The sequence below is a fragment of the Corvus kubaryi genome, unplaced genomic scaffold (genome assembly GCF_017639235.1).
Source record: "Corvus kubaryi isolate FWS band 111438036 unplaced genomic scaffold, C.kubaryi_AGA036_p1.0 37308, whole genome shotgun sequence".
Classification (NCBI taxonomy): domain Eukaryota; kingdom Metazoa; phylum Chordata; class Aves; order Passeriformes; family Corvidae; genus Corvus; species Corvus kubaryi.
In genome coordinates, this window is record NW_024581096.1 from 4618883 (window position 1) to 4642021 (window position 23139).

Sequence of the window (23139 nt, forward strand, 5' to 3'; positions counted from 1 at the left end):
TTTGCAGTTTCAAATATACTCTTCTCAGTCCTGGTATCTTGTTTACTTGGGAACAACTGTTCATTTAAATGGAAAAAAAAAATTTACACTATAAATTAAGTAAATGCTTATTTATAGCAGCAGACAACAGGGTTTTTATAGCTTTTCATTCCTGGCTCATATTCTAGCTCTTGTTCCTTCCTTCTCTAAATTTCTTTACATTTATTTACCCTTTAATATCCACTGTTTCACAATTTAATTTTTCAGAGATTCTGAAAAAGTCAAACCAGTCCTGATTGTGTTCTGTCAACAGAGCAGGGCTGAAAAGAGAATTGGGTGTGTCAGGAACTATTGTGATTTGTTTCTGTTCAGATTGAATAACAGTGAATTTCCCTGACTTCTTTTCGCCTTTATTTTGCAGTATAAACCTCTGCATGAATAAGATAATGAGATAGTAGATGTGTGCTGTTCCTGTGATAAGGGAAAAACATTCTGCTCAAGTCACTCTGGCTTTTCCTCAGTTTATGCCATGGATAGTGAATGTTTTGGCTCTATCTTGATATACTTTCATAATGCTCAGATCTTTCCTTGCTCTTTAGAAAACAGACTTTTAAAATTTGAAATGTAATGTTTCCCTAGTCAGCAGCTCATGATACCCCAAAACCTGTACTGTAAGTATTCCAAAAACCTCAAAAGTTTCAGTATTACTGCTCTATGTTCAGTGACCATTTCTACAGCTACTTCATTAGCTCTGGAAGACACTGTCCAAAGTGGTGACTAGATTGTTACTTTCTCCCTCTCTTTATTATATTTAAGGCCTGATTTGATAGTTTGTCTGCTGACAGTTCAAAATGCACTTCACAATAGAAAGAAATCTGTGATTTAGAACCCAAGGACAGTAAAACTGTGTACCAGGCTGTTACCACTGTTACCTGTTATTACAGGAAATCCTGGTGATAATATACTTTCATTCGTACCCACATATAGAGGAAATCTGTAAAAGAATCAAGGACTAATTGACACAGAGGGTGTGTGTGTGGGAAATTGCAATATTCAAGGGGAGATATACATAGCACAAGGGGTCTTTTGAAAGTTATAATATTTTTGAAAGGCATGAGAAGAGAATACATTGATCAAAGCCAATGGGACCCCTTGGTCTAAGCTTGCTGATGATCAGTGATAGGCCCTACCATTGCATAATTAATTACTTCTAAAAAGTTCAACCTATTCTGTGTCAGTTCTCAAACTGTTCAGATGCCCTTCATTTAATGAGCTGGAAAATGATTCTGGCTGGCTCAGTGATATTGAAGCTGTGCCCTTTCCAGCCTAGTCCGCAAAAGCTTATTTTTTGATTTATCCTCTGAGGAACACTGGCCAAGGTACTTTCTGTTTTGGTCTTTGTTTTAATGTCCCTTTTGACATTAGTCAAGACCTAATAGTCACCTCAGTGCCATCTTCTCTGAATACCATGCTGTTAAGGAGAGATGCATGCTTGCCTACGTTTCAGTATGACCAAAATGACTGTTTAGGTTTGATGCCACATAGAGTCCCGGACATTTGAGAAAACATATTAAGCGACTCAGTTGATATTGGCACAGGCACTGTTTTTATGCTTGGCAACACTATGATTAGTGACTTAATTGCTGACATATGTTTTCCATTCTTAAGGGTCAGAGACGTGAGCTGGGAAAACATTATGAACCACTCCTTGAACCCCTAGTGGTGGCATCAGCTTTCATAAAGTCAGCATTTGTGACAACTCAAATACCACAATTGCCTATTAAAAGGATTTTTTCTCTTACAACTGTGATCCTGGTATCAGTCAGTTTGTAGCTGATGTTCTTGCTGTTACAAACATGCCCAGAGAGCCCTTCCAAATGAATCTGAATTTCAGCTCTAGAGATCTGCATTTCCATAAAGCCATGGAATCTTAGAATGGTTTGTGTTGGAAGGCACCTTAAAGATCGTCTATCTCCAACCTCCCTGTCATGGACAGAGACACCTTCCCTCCACTAGGTCAGGTTACTGACAGCCCCATCCAGCACAATCCTGAAGACTTCCAGGGATGAGGTGAACATGCCAGGGTTTGGGCCTTACTCATATTTATCAGCAGTGCCACAATTTTTCTTTGATTCACAGATAGTAATTACATTTGCATTTTTGGCAAGCAAGATGTTCACAGCTGTGAAGCAATGTATATTTCTCCTTGGAATATCCATTCTTGAAAAAGGCTGGAAATGAATAACTAGGAAATGACATTTTGTAAAGCCATCACAGCTTTTCATCTTGTCCAAACAGCTTTTCCACCACAGAAATACTTCCCTCCCCCACAGTTTCCCCCTATGTTAGTAAGATGACTGTATGACTTTTTTACTGATATTGTGCATTAACAACTTTCTTACAATTATTTATTTCAAAAGTAAAATACTGCTTTGCATTTATGCCATTAGTATCATTACATGGGTTTAGATGGATGTGAAGTATGAATTTTTCAGTTCCCAGTAGGTCTTCAGAATGTTTTGCTTCCTCAACTAAAACAGATTGATTTACTAACCAGTAGTTATGTTCTTATTGGTTCCTGGTACTAGAAATAGAAGTTCTGTATGATTCATTGTAACCGAAAGCAAAGCACTGTAGCTCTTTTAACATTCAGACAGGCTAGCTGCTCTAGCTGCTCGCTCTGCCTTCTCCATTTTTCTTTTTTTCTATTTGAGATATTGATCGTGGTAATATTTGGGCTTTTGCTTCAAAATAAGGTATTATTTTAGTTTAAATACTCATTAGCAATTGGAAATCCAGAATCAAAAATGAAGAAAGAGTTAGTTTTCAAGAACTTTCCAGCTGCTTTCAAAAATCCTCAGAAGAGACTACTAAAATAAAATAATAATAAAATTGTGATATTAACTGAAATTCCAGTTCAGTTGTTTTACCTGGAGAGAAAATCTAAGAGCTAGCAGCTTTTGGAATTTACTTTTGCTCACTAGCAGATCCCTTTTCTCCAATCTTTAATAAGAAGTATTGATAAACAGAATTTTGTTTGCTGCAGATATATATTTCCTAAAAGGGATGAGCGTGCAGAGTAAGGATCCTTTGTTGTTTCTTCTCCCTTCTCCAAGTCTGATCCATTCCCCACTTGCCTGCTGCTCCTCTTTTTAAAGTGTGTGAATATGAGGATCTTCCCGTAGTAATCCAGGTGAATAGCGATTTTGAGAGCAGACTTCTGAACCCCTTTGACCTTGCTATCTCTCTGTGGCTCAGAACCATCATCTGATTTTGGAGTTACTTTCTAGTTCATTTGATGTTAAATTAGCCTCAGACATTGTATTCATTGAAGGAAAAGGACCCATTTCCTGAAATTTAGCTCTGCAGAACCAGGTCTTTTGCAATACTTTTTATTGCAGGTGCTTGGAAAATAAATTAAATCCAGCTTCCCATAAAGGATGGAATATAGAGACAATCACAAACATTACTGCATAATGTAATAGTTCTTGAAGATTTAAATGATACAGATATTTCCATGATGGTTTATTTCACTTTCTCAGGTGCTAGGGAACCATATGAAGTTTAATATTTGAAATACAAGCAGAAATTCTCTGCCTCCCTCTTTGCTTTAAATACTCCTTGAGGAATTTATTTTGTTTTAATCAAACATTTAGTTTCTCAAGCATGCTATCCCTGAAATTGTACAAACCCATGAATATTCTGAAAATTTATGCTTACTAAATTTCACTTCTATGTTGACACTGAAGTTCATTAGCAAAAACTCTTTATAACTCAATGCTACTTCAGTCATGCATTAGAGAAGTCAGATTAGTTTCTGTTCTCACTGCCTTAACTTTTAACAACCATAGAAAAATTTCGAAGAGGAAAATAGTACACAAACCTGCTATCTTTTTTAATAGCCTGTCTTTCTCATGGATAGGCAGATTCTCCTCTGTGGGCAAAAAGCCATGGCTGGGAGGGGTAAAAAAAGAACAGTATGGGAAGATATGTACTGACAAGGCTTCCTTAACACAAAACTGCGAGATTCCCAGGAGGAGATGCTTGCCCACGTGCTGTCCTGGCAGGGTTGTGTAGTAGAGTATGATAATATATTTGGCCACTGCCAGGTTTTTCTCCTTTACACCATAATAATGTTTCATCTGGTGCATTTATTGCCCATTTAACTTTTTTTTTTTTTAAATTTATTTAGTCCTTTCTGTTATCGTTCTGAAAAAATAAACAAAACCAAAGAAGCAATCTAATTCTCTCTGAAAGAATTCATCGTTTTCTGTGTCTTATAGAGGTACAGCATGTTGGGGCAAAAATAAAACCACGTTTTATAAAAATCTAATCTGCTTCTCACCTGAAGTGAGAAAGATTTTCTCCTTTAATTTCTAAATATTTTTTATGAAATTTCTTATAATAAATGTTTGATGAAGGGTGCTTGTTTGCTTTCTGGTGGTCTGTTTTGTTGTCCTTTTTTCCCCTGATATTTTTTTTATTCTCCATTATTCCCTTCTTTTACATGCAAATGTTACAGACATACCTGGTCTAATGTCTTCTTCCACTCCATTTTTATGGAGAGGATCTTAAAAAGCACATGTACCAAAACACGTAAATAAGCAAGTCTTCTATTCTTCCTATTTCTTCACACATCATCTATAAGGAAAACCAGTAAATTTTCTAAATGTCTCATTTTCTCACCAATATCTGCTTTTGATACATTCTTAAAAAGCAGTGTTTCTGTTACATCTTCTGCTCTTATTACTACTCCCAGTAATACTAGTTTTAGGTCATAGGAAGTTTTTTATTTGTTTTGTTTTGGTTGTTTTTAAGGATCAGAACTCTTGGCACTTTATAAACTTCCCATTTTGCAGGTAGGGAAGTGTAAGCACAGAAGGGGATAAAATGATTCAGTCAGGATGACTCATCCAGTGAGAAAACAGGTTTTTGTAGCCTCTTATCCTACTTTATTCCCACAAAAGAAACAAATGTAACAAAGGATTTCCTGGTAGCTTGTCCTTCCTTCAGCTGCCTGCCTACCGCCCCCCGCCCCCCGCTCAGGTTTTTCCTTGAGAACCAAAGACTGTCCATGAATTCTACACCAGAATCACCAGTTAGACACGGTGATGGATGGTGCATCTACAGCGATGCCAGCTGGGAGGGCACACCACCACCACTGTGTGTAGTCAGCATGGCAGTGCTTGGGTATGTAGGCTGAATTTTGCTGACAAGCACTGCTTGAAAAGTAGTTTTTATCTGGCAAAATTGTTGATTCTCCTGGGAACACTTCACAGGATGAAATAACAAAATGTCAGGGCAAAATAGTTGAAGACATTGTTCCAAAAGCAACAATGTTACAGTGACATTTTTTAATCTCTAAATAGGACTGATGAGAGATGGTGGAGTTTCTCCTTGCTCTCTTGGATTGCACATTTTGTAATGTTTCCACAGTGATATAATCACCTCCTTGGTGCCAGCAATTATGGCATGTCCTATCCCAATTTTAGTAATGACATCAGGATCAAGAAAATGGACTTTTGGAATCAAGTTGCCCGACAACTTTTTTTGCACTAAGTCAAATGAATCATACACAATTTTTCCTGCTAACAGGAAAAGTCTTTATACAAAAGATGCCTTTATGCATTTGATTTTTCTTTTTCTACTTGTAAGAAGATGTCATGTTAATAATTTTGTCCTAAGAAACTCTATAGTTCAGTTGTTATGATTTGTCCAGACTTTGCAATGCTTTTTTTAGTTTAAACACGTATTCTTTTGGTGTTAGGGGGAGAGTTTATGGAAAGAATGAGAAAAGGCAGCACATTTTGCCCAATGGAGAATGGCAGCAGATGAGTTGTTACAGCAGGGAGGATGGTTGATGGATGAACAGCAGAAAGCAATCAGTCATCTTCCCTCCCGAAATTTTAGTACAAATTGGAGCACAAAACGTATTCTATGGAATTGGTTTGTGCTTACAGATAACTCTGTAACTGATGAGAAAATTTTAGCTGGCCTTGATAGATCTATAGATATATATCTTTCGGCATGGGGGGAGGCTGAGTTGTAAATTTTAATAGAATGGCTTGGTCTTGCTCTGTGAGAAGAATTTCATGGAAGATTTTGGGTTGCAATACTCTGTGACTTTTGGCTTGCCAGGTCACTCACATTTATTAAAAAAGTATGTTTTTTTCAGCTTCTCTTTCAACTAATTACATAAAATTCGCTTCTAGGTTTGTTTAATACTGGAAAAATACATGCCTTGCTACAAGCAGTCTAAACTGGTATTTTTGTTACTGCATTCCTTCACAGAGAAAGACACTTTTCTTTGATGAGGCGTGCTTGGCTTAGCACTGTGTGTGGCATCTGAAGACTGTAGCAACTAGTAACTAGTGTTAGAGGTTCTCCTCTCATTTCTAGTTAATTTTTAATAGTCCTTGAGCATTTTTAGACTTCTGTTTATTTAGGTATTTTACCAAATGATAGTTGTATAATATGTATAGCAACTTTACACCCCATAATATTTGCATTATTTTGTTAACAGATAAAGCACTATATCTACAGCTCTATATGTTTTGCCTTGTCACTTTTCCTTTCAGAGTCCAACAGTCATGTGGACAATAGGAAGCATATGGTGACTGGTAGAAACATACTATATAAGGGCACAAGCGATTGTAGCAAGAACATGGTTATATTAAAGTAGTAGTTAATCAAAATGAGACTGTGAATGAAGTGTTCCAATGATCTTGAAGATGAGCAGAACATCAAGGAAATCATGCATGCATTATAAGCAAGATGGAATGTGTTTTTCTTTGTCTGTGTACTAACCACTAGAAGGTACACCTGCAACACCGCATTTGAACTCCGAGATTTCTGATGGCCTACCATTAGCAGTGGTTGGTAGTGCTACAGCAGGCTGAAATACAAAACTGGAGATAAACAATAGCAAATGCAAGAGTCTTCAACATGTGCTCAAATGTTTCCATAATAACCTGATATCCATGTTATTATGATTGAAATGTCAAGCACAAAAGCCAAGATTGCATTTGACTAAGGAGCTTTGGTTTAGTTCCATGCATAAATAAATTTATAATTTATCTGTATGGTCTTATATTGGTTTTACTCAAAACAAATGCAACTCAATTCATGAGATATTTGATACTTTATAATTTTCTTGCTTCTCATCATATGGTCAATAATATGCATTATTGACAATCTGCTGTTCATATGTGTTGTAAAAGCAGCTATAATGCTTTCATTGGCTTTTCTATGCTGCTCACCACTATGACAGCTTACTGCTTCTCACAGGTGATTAAGTTAATTTTCATATCATCCTTGTCATAGAAGGAATTGTTGTCATCCTCACTTAATAGATACCAAACCACAGAGATTAAAGTGAAAGAATTACCTAACTAGAACATACAAAACATGATGTGTAGGACTTTGGGATTTTGATCTCCTTGACATGGAGTGACTCTTGTATTCAGAGCACTGTTTCAATGAAAGGGTGAGAAAATGATGAGTGGCTGGGCTACAAGGGGTATGTAGCACTTCTACTTGCTTCTTCTTACTCTTTTTCATTGGCATTCACTTTTATCACTCCTAGAGAGAGATTAGTGTGTCTGATGAACCTTTGATCCACCCAGAAGCAGCTCAGATGTTCTGAGTTAGTCTGTGTTTGTGAGTGTGGATACCCACATGGCTTAAGCATGTGGATACCTCAAGAATGAAAAACACTTAACTAGTGACGTGTGATAAAGTTTGTGTAAGCGACTGGTTCATTATCAGGTGCCTTGCAGCTTGAGCAAATATTATATGCAGTTCCTGATGATAAAATCACTCTTACTTCTCTGTAGCCCTTTGATTCAGTACCTACCTTCTGCAGTGAAAGACACAAATATCCCACCCACAGGGGCTTCTTCCACAGAGTCCTCTGAGGCTCTGAGCAAGACAGGAGATTTAAAAAAAATACTGCAGTAGCACTTCAGATTTTTTCAGTACTGCTGATACATGAGGCAACAGACTTATGGTTGGCCTTTTTGAAATTTATGAAGATATTCACAGAATCAGTAAAAAGAAAAAAAGCATTTTGCAGACACTTAGCTAAACTCCGCTTTGTGCAGCAAAATGAGAGTCACTAGAATGTCTCACAAAACAGTTTCCACAATGTTACTTTAAACATGAAAAAATATTATTTTCTCTGCCACTTTCTATCAACAGTTGACTCACTTTCTCTCTTAAAAACTTGTACAGAAAATTGCAGCACCACTGGACAGAATTTAGTAATTTAGCAACAAGAAAACACAGACCCATAATGTGGAACATCAGGCAGCCCTCCTAGGTAGTGCTATTAGGCATTGTAATAGTATATTTAACATTAAAATAATGTCCTAAAAATCAGGAAAAACAAGACCCAAATGATTCATTATTGTAGATTATAATTTGCTTTGGACTAGTGACATGAATTATCTTTGACATTACATGTACTCAGTGAACGTGCTCAGGGTCTAACATAAGTATGAGTGCATACACACAAGATAATTCAGTCTCAGCACTCCTCCAAGGTTAGCTCCTCAACTAGTTTCCTTTTAAAGGTTGTTTTTTGGATGTGACAAAGGACTTCCAGAGCCCAAATCACTATATACACCTCGATACATTTAGTAGAAGTCTAGGGAAGTGGAAGCAACAAAAAATCTAGCACATTTGGTAAACTAAATACAAAAAATACAGTATAAAATAAAAATAATTAAATATAAGAAATAGAAACTAAAAAAAAAATCTAATAGCCAAAATTTAGAAAATTGAAATGAACTGAAGTGAAAAGGATGAAACAATTTTGCTAAACTGAAGTAGAAAAATTTTAGAACTCTGGTGGTCTTAGTACCTTGAGCTTCCAACCTTTATAAAATATATAGCTTGCTTTCAGTGATAATTGCTGTTAATATATCCCAACACAAATTCTTGTTGAAGTAGAATCCGTTTGTGATTTATTGCCAGCAATTACTTATTGCAATTAGAGGAATGTTACAATGCTATGAGGAAAAAAATGTTTCCCATTAAACATAATTATGTGTCTTTTACCTAGAGCTTTCATTGTCATGGGCAATATCTAAAGAAACAACTGCAGTTTCTTATCCAGCTGCCTCCTGTCCATCCTCCTCTGAAACTGGCCTTGATTTCATGTTGATATTTATGTGTGCATGTTGTACTGGTGAAACAAATCATTTTCTCTGTGCAAGGTCCCTATAGTTTGGAGCTTCTCTTTGGGCTTTTCTGTCCACAGCCCTTATCCATTTTCTGCATTGAACACTTTTTGAAGAAAGGGTTGCTTAAGGTCAGTTGTGCAAAGATTTAATAATTATGAGCTTAGTGATGCTGAGGATTGCAAGATCCTCTTGTCATAATGGTCACCCCCTGGCTCACTGGATCTCTTTCTAAAAAGAACTTGGGCCTCTTAGAATGAGTCCAGAGGAGTCCACGAAGATGATCAGAGGTCTGGAGCACCTTTAGTGTGAGGACAGGCTGAAAGTGCTGTGCTTGTTCAGCCTGCAAGAGAAGGGAGACTTAGAACACCAGGGAGAATTTAGAACACCTCCAGTACCTGAAGAGGGCCTGCAAGAGCACTGAAGAGAAACTTTTTGTGAGAGAATATAGTGACAAGAGGGAAGCTAATGGCTTTAAGCTGAAGAAGGGTAAGTTTAGGCTAGATGTTAGAAAGAAATTCTTCATTGTGAGGGGGGTAAGGCACTGGAAAAGGTTGCCCAGAGAAATTGTGGATGTCCCATCCCTGGAAGTGTTCAAGACCAGGTTGGATGGATATTTAAGAAACCTGATCTGGTGGAAGGTGTGTTCCTGCCCATGGAAGGTGGATTGAAACTGGATCATTTTTTGGTTCCTTCCAACCCAAACCAGTGTATTCTATCGTTCTATGCTGTATTTTCTGGAATGGGAGAGTAGCATGGTGTAACCATGAATGCTTAGTTCTGCCACCTTCTGTCTCAGGTACTCTTTGCAGAAGATATTTTTCACTAAGCACAAAGTAAGTGTAACCATATCTTCTGTGACTTAGTGTTTATCACCATTGGGGTTATACATGACGATGTTTCAGAAGATATGTTTGCTGGGAATGCATATTAGTGTGATCCCTGGGAATGTTTATACTTATTTTATGGACTCTGTGTTTTCATCAGTACTGTAGGGTGTTGATTTAAATGTTATAGGTCTGAGAAACTACCTCTTTTCCTACATGCTTGCTTTACAACACTAGTAATTCATAAAGAATATATAAGCAATTTGATCACTTTTGGTAATGGAGTCCAACTGAATTTACAGAAAGAGGAGGCTGAGCTCTTTCAGTGTATTGAATTTTCCTTCTCTGGCACAAGTCTGGTTCTCAACCATGTTCATGCATTTATTTCTTTATTAGTTTTTCCTGAAGGAAAGCTGTTATGCTAGTATCTTAGGAAAGCTGCATTTTAACAAGGATTAGTCAATATGCTTGGTGGATGGTTTGCATATTTTTATAAATTGATAAATAAACATCTTGATATACTTTGAAATTTTATTGTACTACATTTAAAATAAGACATAATTAATGGCCCTATGCTATATGGTCACTCTCAGTGCAAGTTGGTGTTGTATCTCAGCATCCAAATACTGCTCAAAAAGTAGTGATGCAGGAAAAGAAGTTGGTACAGTTGGATCAAAACTCACCCTGGAAAGAAAAACACTTTTTCTTGAATTTCCTAAAGAAATTAGGTAAAGTGATTTTTTTAAAAAGAGTTTGAAGGTAGTTCAGTATTTATGCCATCCAGAGGAACCTAAACAGGCTCAAGAAGTGGGTGCATGGGATCTCATGAAGTTTAGTAAGACAAAGTGGAAGGGTCTGGGCTTGTGTCAGGGTAACCCCTGATATCAACACAGACTGGAGGAGGTGAACAGATCAAGAGCAGCCCTGAGAGAAGGGCTTGCGAGGCTGGACATGACCCAGCCATGGGCACTCACAGCCCAGAGAGCCAAACGTGTCCTGGGCTGCATCCAAAGCAGCGCGGCCAGCAGGGCCAGGGAGGGGATTCTGCCCCTCTGCTCTGCTCTGCTGAGACCCCACCTGCAGTGCTGCATCCAGCTCTGGGGTTCCAGCATGGGAAAGACATGGAATTGCTGGAGCAAGTCCAGAGGAGGCCCCAAAGGTGATCAGAGGGATGGAGCCCCTCTCCTATTAGGAAACACTAAGAGAGTTAGGTTTGTACAGCCTGGAAAAGAGAAGGCTTTGAGGTGACCTAATTACAGCTTGCAAGTACCCAAAGAGAATTTACAGGAGAGATGGAGAGATACATTCACAAAACCATGTAGTGACAAGACAAGGGAGAATGGCTTCAAACTGAAAGAGAGTAGGTTTAGATTAGATATAAGGAAAATATTCTTTACTGTGAGGGTGGTGAGGCACTGGAACAGGTTGGCCAGGGAAGTTGTGGACACTCCATCCCTGGGGATCATAGAATCATAAACTCATAGAATTATGGTATGATTTAAGTGAATGGTGGCAGATAGACTGTAATCAGATAATGACAGTAATAGAGTGGAGAGCCATCAGTTCAGCTGAGACTGCGCTCTTAGAAATGCAGTTGATGGGTACCTGCAGCAATGGCATACAGGGGTGGCAGGGACCAGCAGGCTTGTGCGGTACTTGGAGCACCCCAGGGCTTGCTGCCTAGTCTTTCTCATACCTGGATCAAGTGGTTCTGTGTTTCAAGATTCTTTTTCTTGGAGAATATTGTCCAAAATACTTCTAATTCTTCAAGATGTTCTGCAGATTTTCACATTCAGATCTCAAGCTGCTACTGATTTTAGCACTGGGGAGAAGAGTTAATGTCTTGGTGGCTTTTTCTGTTATCTAAAAGTAGGAATAATAGTCCCATTAGATTTATTAGATCAGAAGAACCATACAAAGTGACTTAAATCTAGTAGAAGCATGATTACCACATTTCTTGGAAACTGTTTTTCATTTCATGTCTCTTTTTTTTTTTTGTTTGAATTGTTGTTATACTAAAATAAGACAACTATTTCAGCTTCAAAGAAACATGAAATGCATGTGATAGGATCTGGAATCTGGCATTCTGTCTGAACGCCACATTAGTGGAAAGAAGTTCATTCCAAAGAGCCAAGTTTTGAGAATAAAACTTGCCAGGTGAGGGATGATATTCTCTCTGAGGAAAAAAATAAAAGGAATCACAAAGGGAATCCTAGTATGGTTGAGCACAAGAGGCAATTTGATTCAATAGGTGCCTTAAAAAAGTGTTTCGTGCCAAATGGATAGACCACTGAGGTATAACTAAGAATAATGAGGTGATATTGTGGAAAGCACATCTTCAGTTGAGTACCAGGAAACTCTTCAAAGCTAAAGTACCAAAGAAATGGAATAGTCATCACAGGAAACTCCTTGCTTGGAAACTTCATAACAAAACATGAAGCAGTTTGTTTTGAGAGATTGAATTTCCTGAGATACTTGCTAGAAAATCATGACACAGAAGATAAATAGATAGTCAGAGTTCCTTTGTTAACATGTTTGAGTAGACCAACTCTTACAAACCAGTCTGCTTCATTGTATTTTTTGTCCTACACATCTTCTATTTGTCTGTTTTCTGGGCTTTTAATGCTAAGTCTTGTAATTTTAGACCTAAGTCTTGTAATATTAAGCCTTCTACACTCATATATTTCTAAAAACAGTTATGCCAAGAGCAAAAGCCAAGTTCTGCTGCTAAAAAAAATATCATGAAATGTCACATTTTATTCTTTTGCTTGGAATTTTGATACTGGAAAATCTATCTACACCACTTCTAAATATGGAGTTAATCATAGGGCTTGCTTTCTGAATTGCTTAACTGGAAACTCAAAGCCACAAGCAGATAGTTGGCTTGAATTCTACAGTGGTACATGAAAATTCACATTTAGATCATATGTTCCTTTTAATATCATTTGGTTACAATTGACTGGAAATATTTTAAGTAATGGAAGGCAAAAGTTTTTGTTATCTTTTCTGCAAAGAAAATAAAAATATCAGTTCACATATAAACATTTTTTTTCTTCAAATATAGAGAATAGGTGTTATATTCTTTCTAAAATATCAATATGAATATTTCTCTTTTTCTTTCCTCTTTTTACTGTGGGGTTTTTTGTGTGGTTTTTTTTTTGTTTGTTTTTTGGGGGGTTTTTTTGGTTGGTTTGGTTTTGTTTTTGTTTGTTTGTTTGTTTCTGTTTTTTGTTTTTGTTTTTAGCTAGTCTTGGGGTAAAAGAAAGAAAAGAGAAAACCAGATGTGGACTCTTCTGCTTCACTGGGTAGACACTGTCAGAAAGGAAACATTTTGAAAGGTCTCAAAGAATTACCCTGCTATTCAATTATATAAATCCACTGATTTAGTTTGACTTGTTTTTTTTCTGATGCTGCAGGTTAGCCTATTCAACATCTAAAATCTTCTGGGAAACTGTAGCAGGGTCAGATTAGTGACAACTTATTTCTTTCTGATAAAGAAAATTCTAAAGTTTCATCTCTCATCTAGGTATAACTATGTCTGGCAGAAAAAGGGGACACCCAAACTGTTGGCACAATTTAATGCTTAGTTTATTAATAAGCGATAAAAAGGCCCAAGTGAAGTCACAAAGACCTACCAAGCAATCTTAGATACAGGTACACTGTGGCCTTTCTCTACAATCCTCCAGATTCATGGTGCATGCCACCAGCTATTGTGGCCCACTGCTTACTTAATTCTGAAGCAATCCAAGCTATACATTCAGATTCTGCTTTTGAAGGCAGTATCCAATCCTTCCCTTTCTCCAGTTGCTAAGGCTTCCTTCCCCAGAGGTTGGCTCCTGTCCTGGAGCACAAACAATAAATAGTTTACCCTTTCCTTGGAACCTTACAGTTTTATTACCTTGCTTTTACTCTAAATTAGATCCTGTTCAAAGGGAGTTGCTGCAGGGCAGGTCTTCTGTGATAATTTCTGTGAATTACAGCTGCTATACCAAATGCACCTATTTTGTGTGATATTGGGATTGTGCTACCAGGTATAAAAACAGGACATGACTTCTTGGAAGTGAGGACGTTTAGATGTGTAGGTAGGTCATAGAACAGATGGCTGGAGAGATTGCTTGACACTAGGACAATGGACTCCTTTGATGGGGGAAAAGAATTGCTCCTCTAGAACTTGCTTGTCCCCCTGTAATGTTACAGATGGCCTCAAAAGATAAGATGTCCCCAGAGGTTCAATTAATTTGGCTCTCTCTCCCTGTAGTTTCCAAGATAAGATGAAAGCGAGGAGGTACTTACAGGGGAATAGCAGGAACACAATTTGCATTCTTAAAAAGTCTAGTAAGTTCTTTATTTTAGGGTGAAATTTATTTCCTTCTCTCTCCTACTATTGCTTATCTCTCTAAAAGTAAAAACCACACAAAACCAAAAGAAAATAACCCCTTCAAAGTGCTGCAGGATTAATGCTGAATTCTCAGTACTAAGGAAAACCAACACTAAGATTTTCTATGCAGCCTTAGTTACAAACTCTTGAGTATAGTGATTGTGATGCCATTATTCTTTACGTAACTTAAGTCTATATTTTATACACAGGCCTCCACATTTTTTCTTCTCGCAGCCTTGCAGAGAGTAGGAAACCACTCTTTAGGGACTCAAAAGGAAGTCTGTGAAGGGTTTCTTTCAATATGCAAAAAAGCTGTGCAGTCATTAACAATGAAGAAGTGCTGCTGAGATTCAGGATCCAAAACCTCTCCTGATCTTGCCACAGAGTCCTAGTATTGTCTGAAGCAAATCTCTAATAATCTTCCTGAAGTTTGCTTGTGGTCTTGTTGTTAGTTGTCCTATTAGGAGCACAGGGAAGATCAGCCATGAACGTTTACAAATCTCTCAGTTTTGAGCCTAGATGACAGAGTGGGCAAGAAGTAAACATGATGAATAGCCGAACAAGGAAAAAACCTCAGAATTTCATCTCATGTCATGTTTGTCATCATTGAACACTGAATAAAGCAGGCTCTAAAGATAAACACTATCCACTAATGCCTTAAAATGTTTTGTCAAAATGCAGACACAAAAGTTGCTGAATTGTCACTGACTTTTCATGGCTTTGGCATCTCCACAGTTGGAGCAAATCTCTTTGAACATACAAAATTCTGTAATGTCTGTGCCAAATGCTCCAGTCAACAAAGGCAGTTTCAGTTTGCATGCATTATGCAAAGTGCCCAGAGCTAGCTGTACAGCAGTGGTGTAAAATTCTGTCTTTAAATGGCCCACTTACTGCCTGTGAAATGAAAGCAAAACAGTTCCTGTGCTCTTTAGTAACAACTTCCATGAAGATGTTGTTCTGTTTCTGTTATTTCCAATTCACAACATATTCTTGTTGTGGCTTGAAACTTAACGGGAGTGGAAAGATAAATATGAAGCAAGGACAGCTGATTTTTTGCAATTTCTGTTCAGGCAAGTTAAAGAGTCTGTCCTATTTCATATCTTAAACTTTTGGGTTTTTAAGTGTATGAAACAAGGAAGAGCAAAGAACTGGTGTGAAATTGTTCAATTCCCCATTCTGATTCTCTCTTCTTTTCATGCAGTGTAGTCAAAAGCACAGCTTCTTGCAAATAAGACTTGTGATTCAGACAAAGAAACAATTTCTATTATTTTCATTGTAATAACTCTTGCTTTGATTTAGAGTTCTACAAGCTTTTGTATCTGAAAGTGTTGGCAAATGTCTCAAAAAGATCTAAACAAGACACTTAACTGCTACAACATTTCAGAAACTTTTTACTATAAACATACGTTTCTGAAAAAACAGTGCTGTATTCACACTCCCCTTTGACTGTAGAACTGAATAATTTTTTTCTTGACGCATATTTTTATAAAAGACATCTTCTTGGAACAGCGCGAGGCAAATCCAGCTGGTATATTTGGATCCTGTTTATTACTTTTTACACCCATCTAGTGGTCACGACGCAGTACAACAGGATAAAACTCCTGTTGCAACAGCAATGTCTTGCACAAACTTGTGCTTACCTGGTGGTGCAAAAAAAAAAAAGACCTCTCCCAGCTGGTGGAACCACACTTCTAGCTAATAGTCTTCTAAATTTTAAAAATTCACTATGTCACAATCTGTCAGTGAAATCATTTGTAGAAGCCTGCCTTCGTTTCTAAGTGGAAGAAATAAGATTGGTAATATAATTTTCATACGAGGTCCACAAAAGGGGGGTGAAGAAAATAAAACAGATCTGCAAATAAAACCGTATCCCTTGAATTGAACTAAATACTTTTGAATCAGTTGAATATTTAGTCCACTGTTAAAGAAATCAGTTTATTATTTACTCTGTATTCAAAATTTTCCTCCTGTGAGAGGGACTTACTTATCTTCACTTATTTAGATCCAGCTTTTAACTTTTGCTTTAAAGTTCCCAGGCAAGCTTATATGTATTTGAAATTATACTTCCATTGCAGAAATTTGTCTTACTGAGCACAGGAGTAAACTATTGTCTTCTATTTTACCTAAAATTGCAGGAATTATCTGCTCTCCTGCCCTCAATAGAAAAACAAAATATACAGACTGTGTATTGACTAGGAGTTTGTGATTTCTTGAAACTGTTTAAAGAGGAAAAAATTGTTCAGGCAATGAAATAGAAATCTTAGGAAATTTGGATATGATGAGATAAAGCCTTCATTACTATTGTGATTATTTTGTGCTCCTTCAATATTTAGGAATTCAAGCTGAAAAGATATGGATTGATAATAATTAACAGTAGTCATGCTAGTAGGAGTGGTAATATGGTTATGAACTAATGACACTACAAGCTGCAAAGGACATCTTAGTGTAGCATTCATGGTATCCTGACCTTTCCAATGCATTCTCAAATATTTTTTGTGAGCAGATCTTGCAGTGATCACAAAGATGCAGCAAATAGGGAAAATGAAAGTCAGAGGAGATCTGCACAGTCCAAGATCACCTAGAAGGCTGGTGGCAGAACTCTCATTTGATGTCTCATGGTTTAAGCTTTCTTAGTTTGAGATTGGTAAAGCAGTAGCACATTTAAAGACACAGAAAAAAGTATACAGACATAATCAAATTAAATCAGTTCTGGGAAGAAGTGTATGTGTGTGGATTTACTGACAGGTAATTGTTCTGAAAACTAGAGTGAAAAGATAATTAAATTACTATGCTGTCCTGAAGTTTTTTTATCATATTTTCTGTATTTTTTTAAAAAAAGAGAAACAAACAAACCAACTCCATTTGCTTTTCTACACTCAAACTGTATGAGATGAGCACAAAGAAATATTATAGTCTGAAAGTGGCAGTAAGCTTGCAGTTCCAGATATGTGTGCAAAGTAACAAATAAGCAATGAAATTAATAATGAAACAAAAATCCATCTTCTGCTAGGCAGTGTGCATCTGTATCAAAATAAGCAATATGTTTCTTTGATTAGTTCATTTAACAAAGGAAAAAAAGGTCATGGGAATGCTGTCACTTCAGCAAAGAATTGAAGTGGCAACTCATTGAAACCTCAGGTCAATGGTAGATAAAACAAGTGGGTACAGAGTAGTATGTAACAGTTGTGACACCTGTGCTAGGCTGAAGTCTAATGAACAGCTGACTTGGACTGCATTGTTTCTGCTGTTATTAGCTGTAAATGGAAACCTGTAGGTGTCCTTCAAATGAGCACCATTTTCAAAATGAGTACTTTTTATGGGGTCAGCAAAAATGCATAATATGGTGCTAGCACTTATCCATGTTTAAAAAATCATGTGAAAGATCAGCTTCTCATCCCTCATTGTTAAATGCTTTAGCAGTGTTATTTATGTCCCCTTTAGTATGGCAAATGAGCCTAGAGACCTAGTTCTTGCTGATCCACACATTTGTAACCTCTCAGACTGCATACCACAAGACATCCAAAAACGAAGCCACATGCTGCAGAAAGCCTCCATATAGTACCAAATGCAGCTGTTGTGCTGTCAAGCAACACAGGTTGCTGTGAACACGCCCCCTCAGCACCAGTGTTTAATCATTTGCAGACTCCTGTTCAAGGTCTTTGCACTGATTTTCAAAGGCCTTTGTGGAAACATTGCCATCTATGTGAAGCAGCATCTACTTCCCCATTCTCTTTCTGTTCCCTTGTCTTTCATCATCTCCTAAGAAAAGTGTTCTGTAGGAATGATAAGCCTCTTTACCTATCTTCGTACCAAACACAACAATCAAAAACACTGGATCTAAACTGTGTGGTTCAAAGACACAAATGGCTACAGAAGTTCTGCTGCTTGGCCATGAACAATGGACTCGTTTATTCCATCTGTTTGTAAAACAGCAAATCTGATGCAGGCAGATGTGCCCAAGCACGCACATATGCATTAATGCCACCTCAGTACTTTGCGTATTGGGATAAAATAAAGTACATTCTTGAAATATTTTTGTAGTAACAAAATATTAGGATTGGGTACTCAATAAGAAAAAAGCCCTCAACTGCCTTAGCAGTGGGAGGAGACAGGATAATTGTGGTCCAGCTTAGGAGTGATGAGACCTGAAGAAGTAAATAATGAAACATCATGTTTCCTCTGGTGTAGAGCTCATGGATACTCTGCATGCAGAGAGGTATAAAGCTTCCTGTATTCCTAACAGTGTCGGGTTTTTTTCTGCCAAATTTCTTTTCCTTCCGATTTGGGTGGGTTTTTTTTGTTTATCAGTAATTTTAAAGTATATCTCTATTTTGCCTCACATTTTTTCGTAGCAGTGGACATGACCTGGTCTTTATTTCCCCATTAATATCAAGAGGCAATTAGCTATGATAATTTTTTCAGAAGGGTGTTTATTAAATTTAAAAATTCTTAGGTCAATGACATAAAAATTTTTCTCTTCTTTTTGCAGTTTCGATGTAGACAATGGTACATCATCAGGACGAAGTCCCTTGGACCCCATGACAAGCCCTGGGTCAGGGCTAATTCTTCAGGCAAATTTTGTCCACAGTCAACGTAGGGAGTCTTTCCTTTACCGGTCAGACAGTGATTATGATCTGTCTCCAAAGTCCATGTCCAGGAATTCCTCCATTGCCAGTGATATGTAAGTACCTTATAAACTAATTCTAGTCTATAATTTGTTCAATATCAAGATTTTTGCAGCCACAAGATATTTTTTTTTGAAAAATCGAAGGCAGTAATCACTTACACTAGTGAAGTAATGGAAAATTGTTTGTTTATTACTTTAATGAAGATTATACTTGTTCCTGCAGCTTTTTGAAGGATGTCATGAGGGTGTACTTGAAATGTTTATACACTCTATTAGCTTTGACAGAATAATAATGACAGTCAATACTGGTGTACTAAAACCCTAAGGAGAACTATTTTCTGGCTCTTTAGTTATTTTCAAGAAAAAGAATACAAACTCAATTTAGGCTTCTTTATCATCTTAAAAAATAGATTCAATTTATTTACAACAGGAGTCTTATGTTTTTAGAGAAAAGATTTACCAGCTGGCAGAAAATAATATATTTGAGAGAGAAAAAATTATTTCAAATACCCTCTTAGCTAAAAGACAAAACTCTAACAAAAACCTTTATAAACTTATTCTGTCCTCTCTCACTATTCTGTGAAGTGTGTATTTTCTGCTAGTGGCTTGTACTTTTCAAGTATGTGTGGACCCGAGGTTGCATGCGTAGTGGAAGTCAGATGCAAATCTCTGTTTATTTGTAAGACACCAAAAATATTTAAATGTTCTATCTTCTAGTCACTTCTATGTAGGAGAAATTAACAAATATTTTTGTTTGGTTGGTTTTTTTGCCTAAACTGCTCCGAATTTCTTGGTCAAATTGGTGTTTATGGTTCAAATATTTATCTAAAATAAAGGATCAGTCTTGTCAGAATACCTCAGTGAATGCTGTTTTTTAATGGGGCAAAGACTTATCGATATCGCCTTCAAAAAAATAAGAGTAGGTGCAAAAAAGAATAAGGATTTTCATAATAATGAGTGAAATTAGAGCTGATATTTAACTTGAAGTCATAAATGAACACTCCTATTTTTTTTCAGCTTATATAATTTTTGGAGCTGTTATTTCCTTTAATTATAGCTCTTCTTCTATGTAGAGTGTTAAGGTAAGAAAAATTCCTGCCTTTATAGAGGGTTAGTGTAAGGTCCATGACTCAGTTAAGCTCTGTAGATTGAAGTACTCGGTAAGCTTTGTGCTAAATGTGACCAATTTTTGTTGAGACAAAATGGGTTAGAACAAGAGCGTTTTATCTTACTTTGTTATAAAAAAAAATGCATTTTTCTTGGAAATAGTACCCACCTTCCAGCAAATCTTCCTGTGACAGATATTCTTTTCTTCGAGGGAGAAGAGTCAAGTTTTTAGTATCTCACCTGTGCCATGATAACATTTGTAAAGATTTCTACATTGAGGAGGACAATCCAGCTGACTGCATTGCTTAGATGAGTCATTTCAGTGAACAATTCAATTAGTGCTTCATCCTTGAACTCACAATCCACTTCATTTCCTAGAATTTTGGACAATTTTTCAGCACATGGCAGTAAATTGGATAAACAATATAATTACTGAAACAGCACAGATTTTCTCCTTTTTTCTCTATCTATTTTTCCTTTCAAACTTTTCTGGAAACAATTTACATATAAAATTTATTTGACCTCACGTCTTCATAGATTTTCACAGTCTCTTGTCACAGATGAACTTTTGTACTAAGAAGGTAAATATTCCTGCCACTGTTTAGGAGGGGAGCACATAAGGAAATGTAAAAGGCATGTTCTAACCATGAATGCAAATGCAGGAAGAGTTGGAATATTAATCATTTATCAATAAGCCTAACTGTAATAAGTGTAGCTGTATCACAGATATTACATGCAAGAAAGCCAAAGAATAAAAGAGGGGAAAGTTTAAAAAGATAAAATAGCAAGGAAAAAAAAATAAAAATCACAAAAGGCCTTATGTATAGAACCAATGATAAGCTGAATATGCTCATGGAAAGGAAACCCACTGAATATTATTAAAATAAAGAAACAACTATGATTCAGGACATTGCTAAATGAGGTGGAAGATGAAAGGGTTGGTTGACAGGAGAAGTACACAAATTTTAGGTTAGTCCCAAATTATCCTATTTCCCTTGTGCATCTATATACATGCTTAAGTATTTTTTGTTTTTTAAACATGAGCAATATGTATTACAAAATAGACACATCATTCAGGTAATTTAAGTGGATTAATTGTACATGGCAGTTTAGTCTAGATCCCCTGATTCTTTAACCAGACTTGATGTTTCACTTTGTAAAGAAAAAGAGAAAGCAAAAGGCATATGTCTTGTATTTGTAAGGAATACAGCATAAAGAATTCTGGCATTCCCATTACTCTCAAATACTAAACTTACAATAATACGTTCTAGTCAGTCAATACTTCAAGATTTTAGTGAAATTTGGAATGTCATGTTACGACAGCCAGTGGATGGCAGTGCTGAAATGCTGAATTCATTGTGCCATTATTTATTATGTATGCAGCTCTAGCCAAGGAAGGGAACAAGTTGTACTCAGTTGTTTGCAAACCCAAAATGAAAAGATGGGCTCTGCTACAAACAGCTTATAAAGTCAAAGTATAAGATGATAACTGAGAGACTAATACAGTCAGATACTATACCCAGGGGAAGGTACAATGCCACTCACTATGCTCAAAGTAGTAAACCTGACAGAAAAGGCAAAGGGAGTTTCACTTAGGGAGTTGAGATGGAAGGTAAAGAAACAAGTGCAGAGAAGGGACAGGTGGAAAGTTTTTTAAACTCAGAGAATCCAAAGTACATTTTTATGAATTAGCTGTGGAAGAGAATAAAAGATAGAAGTGCAAAAGATTATGAGTGCAAGGCTGCTTTGATGAGAGAAGGTTAGTGGGACAAATATGGGTGCAGTTAGAGGCAGAAAAAGCAGCTGAATGTAAGAAAGGAAAAGCATATAAAATGGAGTGGGGGTCACGTAACATTGTTTCAGTTATCCCTTGGAAGAAATAACATGGTCTTTGACAATAATAAAAGCAGGACATGGAGATTATATACAAAGATTAGGAAATGCTGCTAAAGTTTGTGAACTGGAGAGGTGGGTGGTTTAGACAGGAAGATGCAAGGTCCAAGGCAGATGAGCACAGATGTGTTGTGAAGCCTCTCTGTGGGATTTCCAGCAGAGAAATAAGGATGTGCAAAAGAAAAAGAAGAAACTGAGTGAGGCAGTGAGGGGTAGTGAGACAATATGAAGAATTATAGTACAGGATCTGTGATGAAAGACAGGAAAACAAGTTTAAAGGGAAGGAGAATAAAGAATGGAAAACAAAAAACCCAAAAAAGTTCCCAACAGCAACACATAGGAGAAAGTGAACAGTGCCTAGCTGAAAGACATGCAAAATCATTATTGGAATAATTGTCAGGCCTACGTTTGAAGACATTAGTGAAGCAGAGAGCTGTGTGGTTGACTTGCTGAGGTGGCCTGATTACTTAATGCTGACTTGTTTGAGCTGCTGCGGCTGCCCAGAACTTGCAAATGCAGGAAGAGTTGGAAGTGGTAACAGTTTTTATGCCCTTCTTGTTAAGGGATCACTGCCCTGGTTAATGGAGCAAGAGATCAAATTAGTAGAGAATTTCTGTTGTAGCAAAACCCAGGACTCTAATCAGGTTAAAAAATAGTTTCCTAGGAAAAAACAAAACCCCAGTAAGCTGTCCACTGCTGCATCACAGCCCACGTTTGATGCCACTCTGAAGGGAGAAAACATGTATAATCCTCCTGTGATTCTGAAGAAGCAGACCAGAGGATAGCATCCAGGCCAGAGAACCAAGGCACTCTCAGTAGACAAGTCTGTCCAAGCTCCACTGTGTCTTCTGAGTGTAAGAAGGTGTCTTCTGACCTCTCACTTAAGTCTGTCCTTCTCCCATTTCCACAAAGTCTTAGAACACATCTCAGACACAACATCCTGTCTTCTCAGGACTTGACCAACTGAACATCACTCATAAAAAAGCAGCTGCTGGGGGGCAGTTTTACAGCCTTTTTTAGAGAAGCTCAGCACTATTTTCTTCATCAGCTTATCACTACAAGCTCTAACTAGTATTATTACACAAAATTTGCTGATTTCTATTAGAACTTGCTTCCATGATTTAAAGGAGCAGAACCCAGCCAAGC

General features: G+C 37.1%; 1 protein-coding gene across 7 annotated transcripts in view; it reads left to right on the forward strand.

The window, feature by feature from the left end:
* Positions 1-23139, forward strand: part of PDE4D (phosphodiesterase 4D) — a 551221-nt gene that overhangs the window by 429350 nt on the left and 98732 nt on the right. For all 7 annotated transcript variants that reach the window (XM_042028299.1, XM_042028298.1, XM_042028303.1 and 4 more), the window contains one exon: positions 18856-19047. In XM_042028299.1, coding sequence (XP_041884233.1) covers positions 18856-19047 — 192 coding nt within the window. The remainder of the gene's footprint in view (positions 1-18855; positions 19048-23139) is intronic.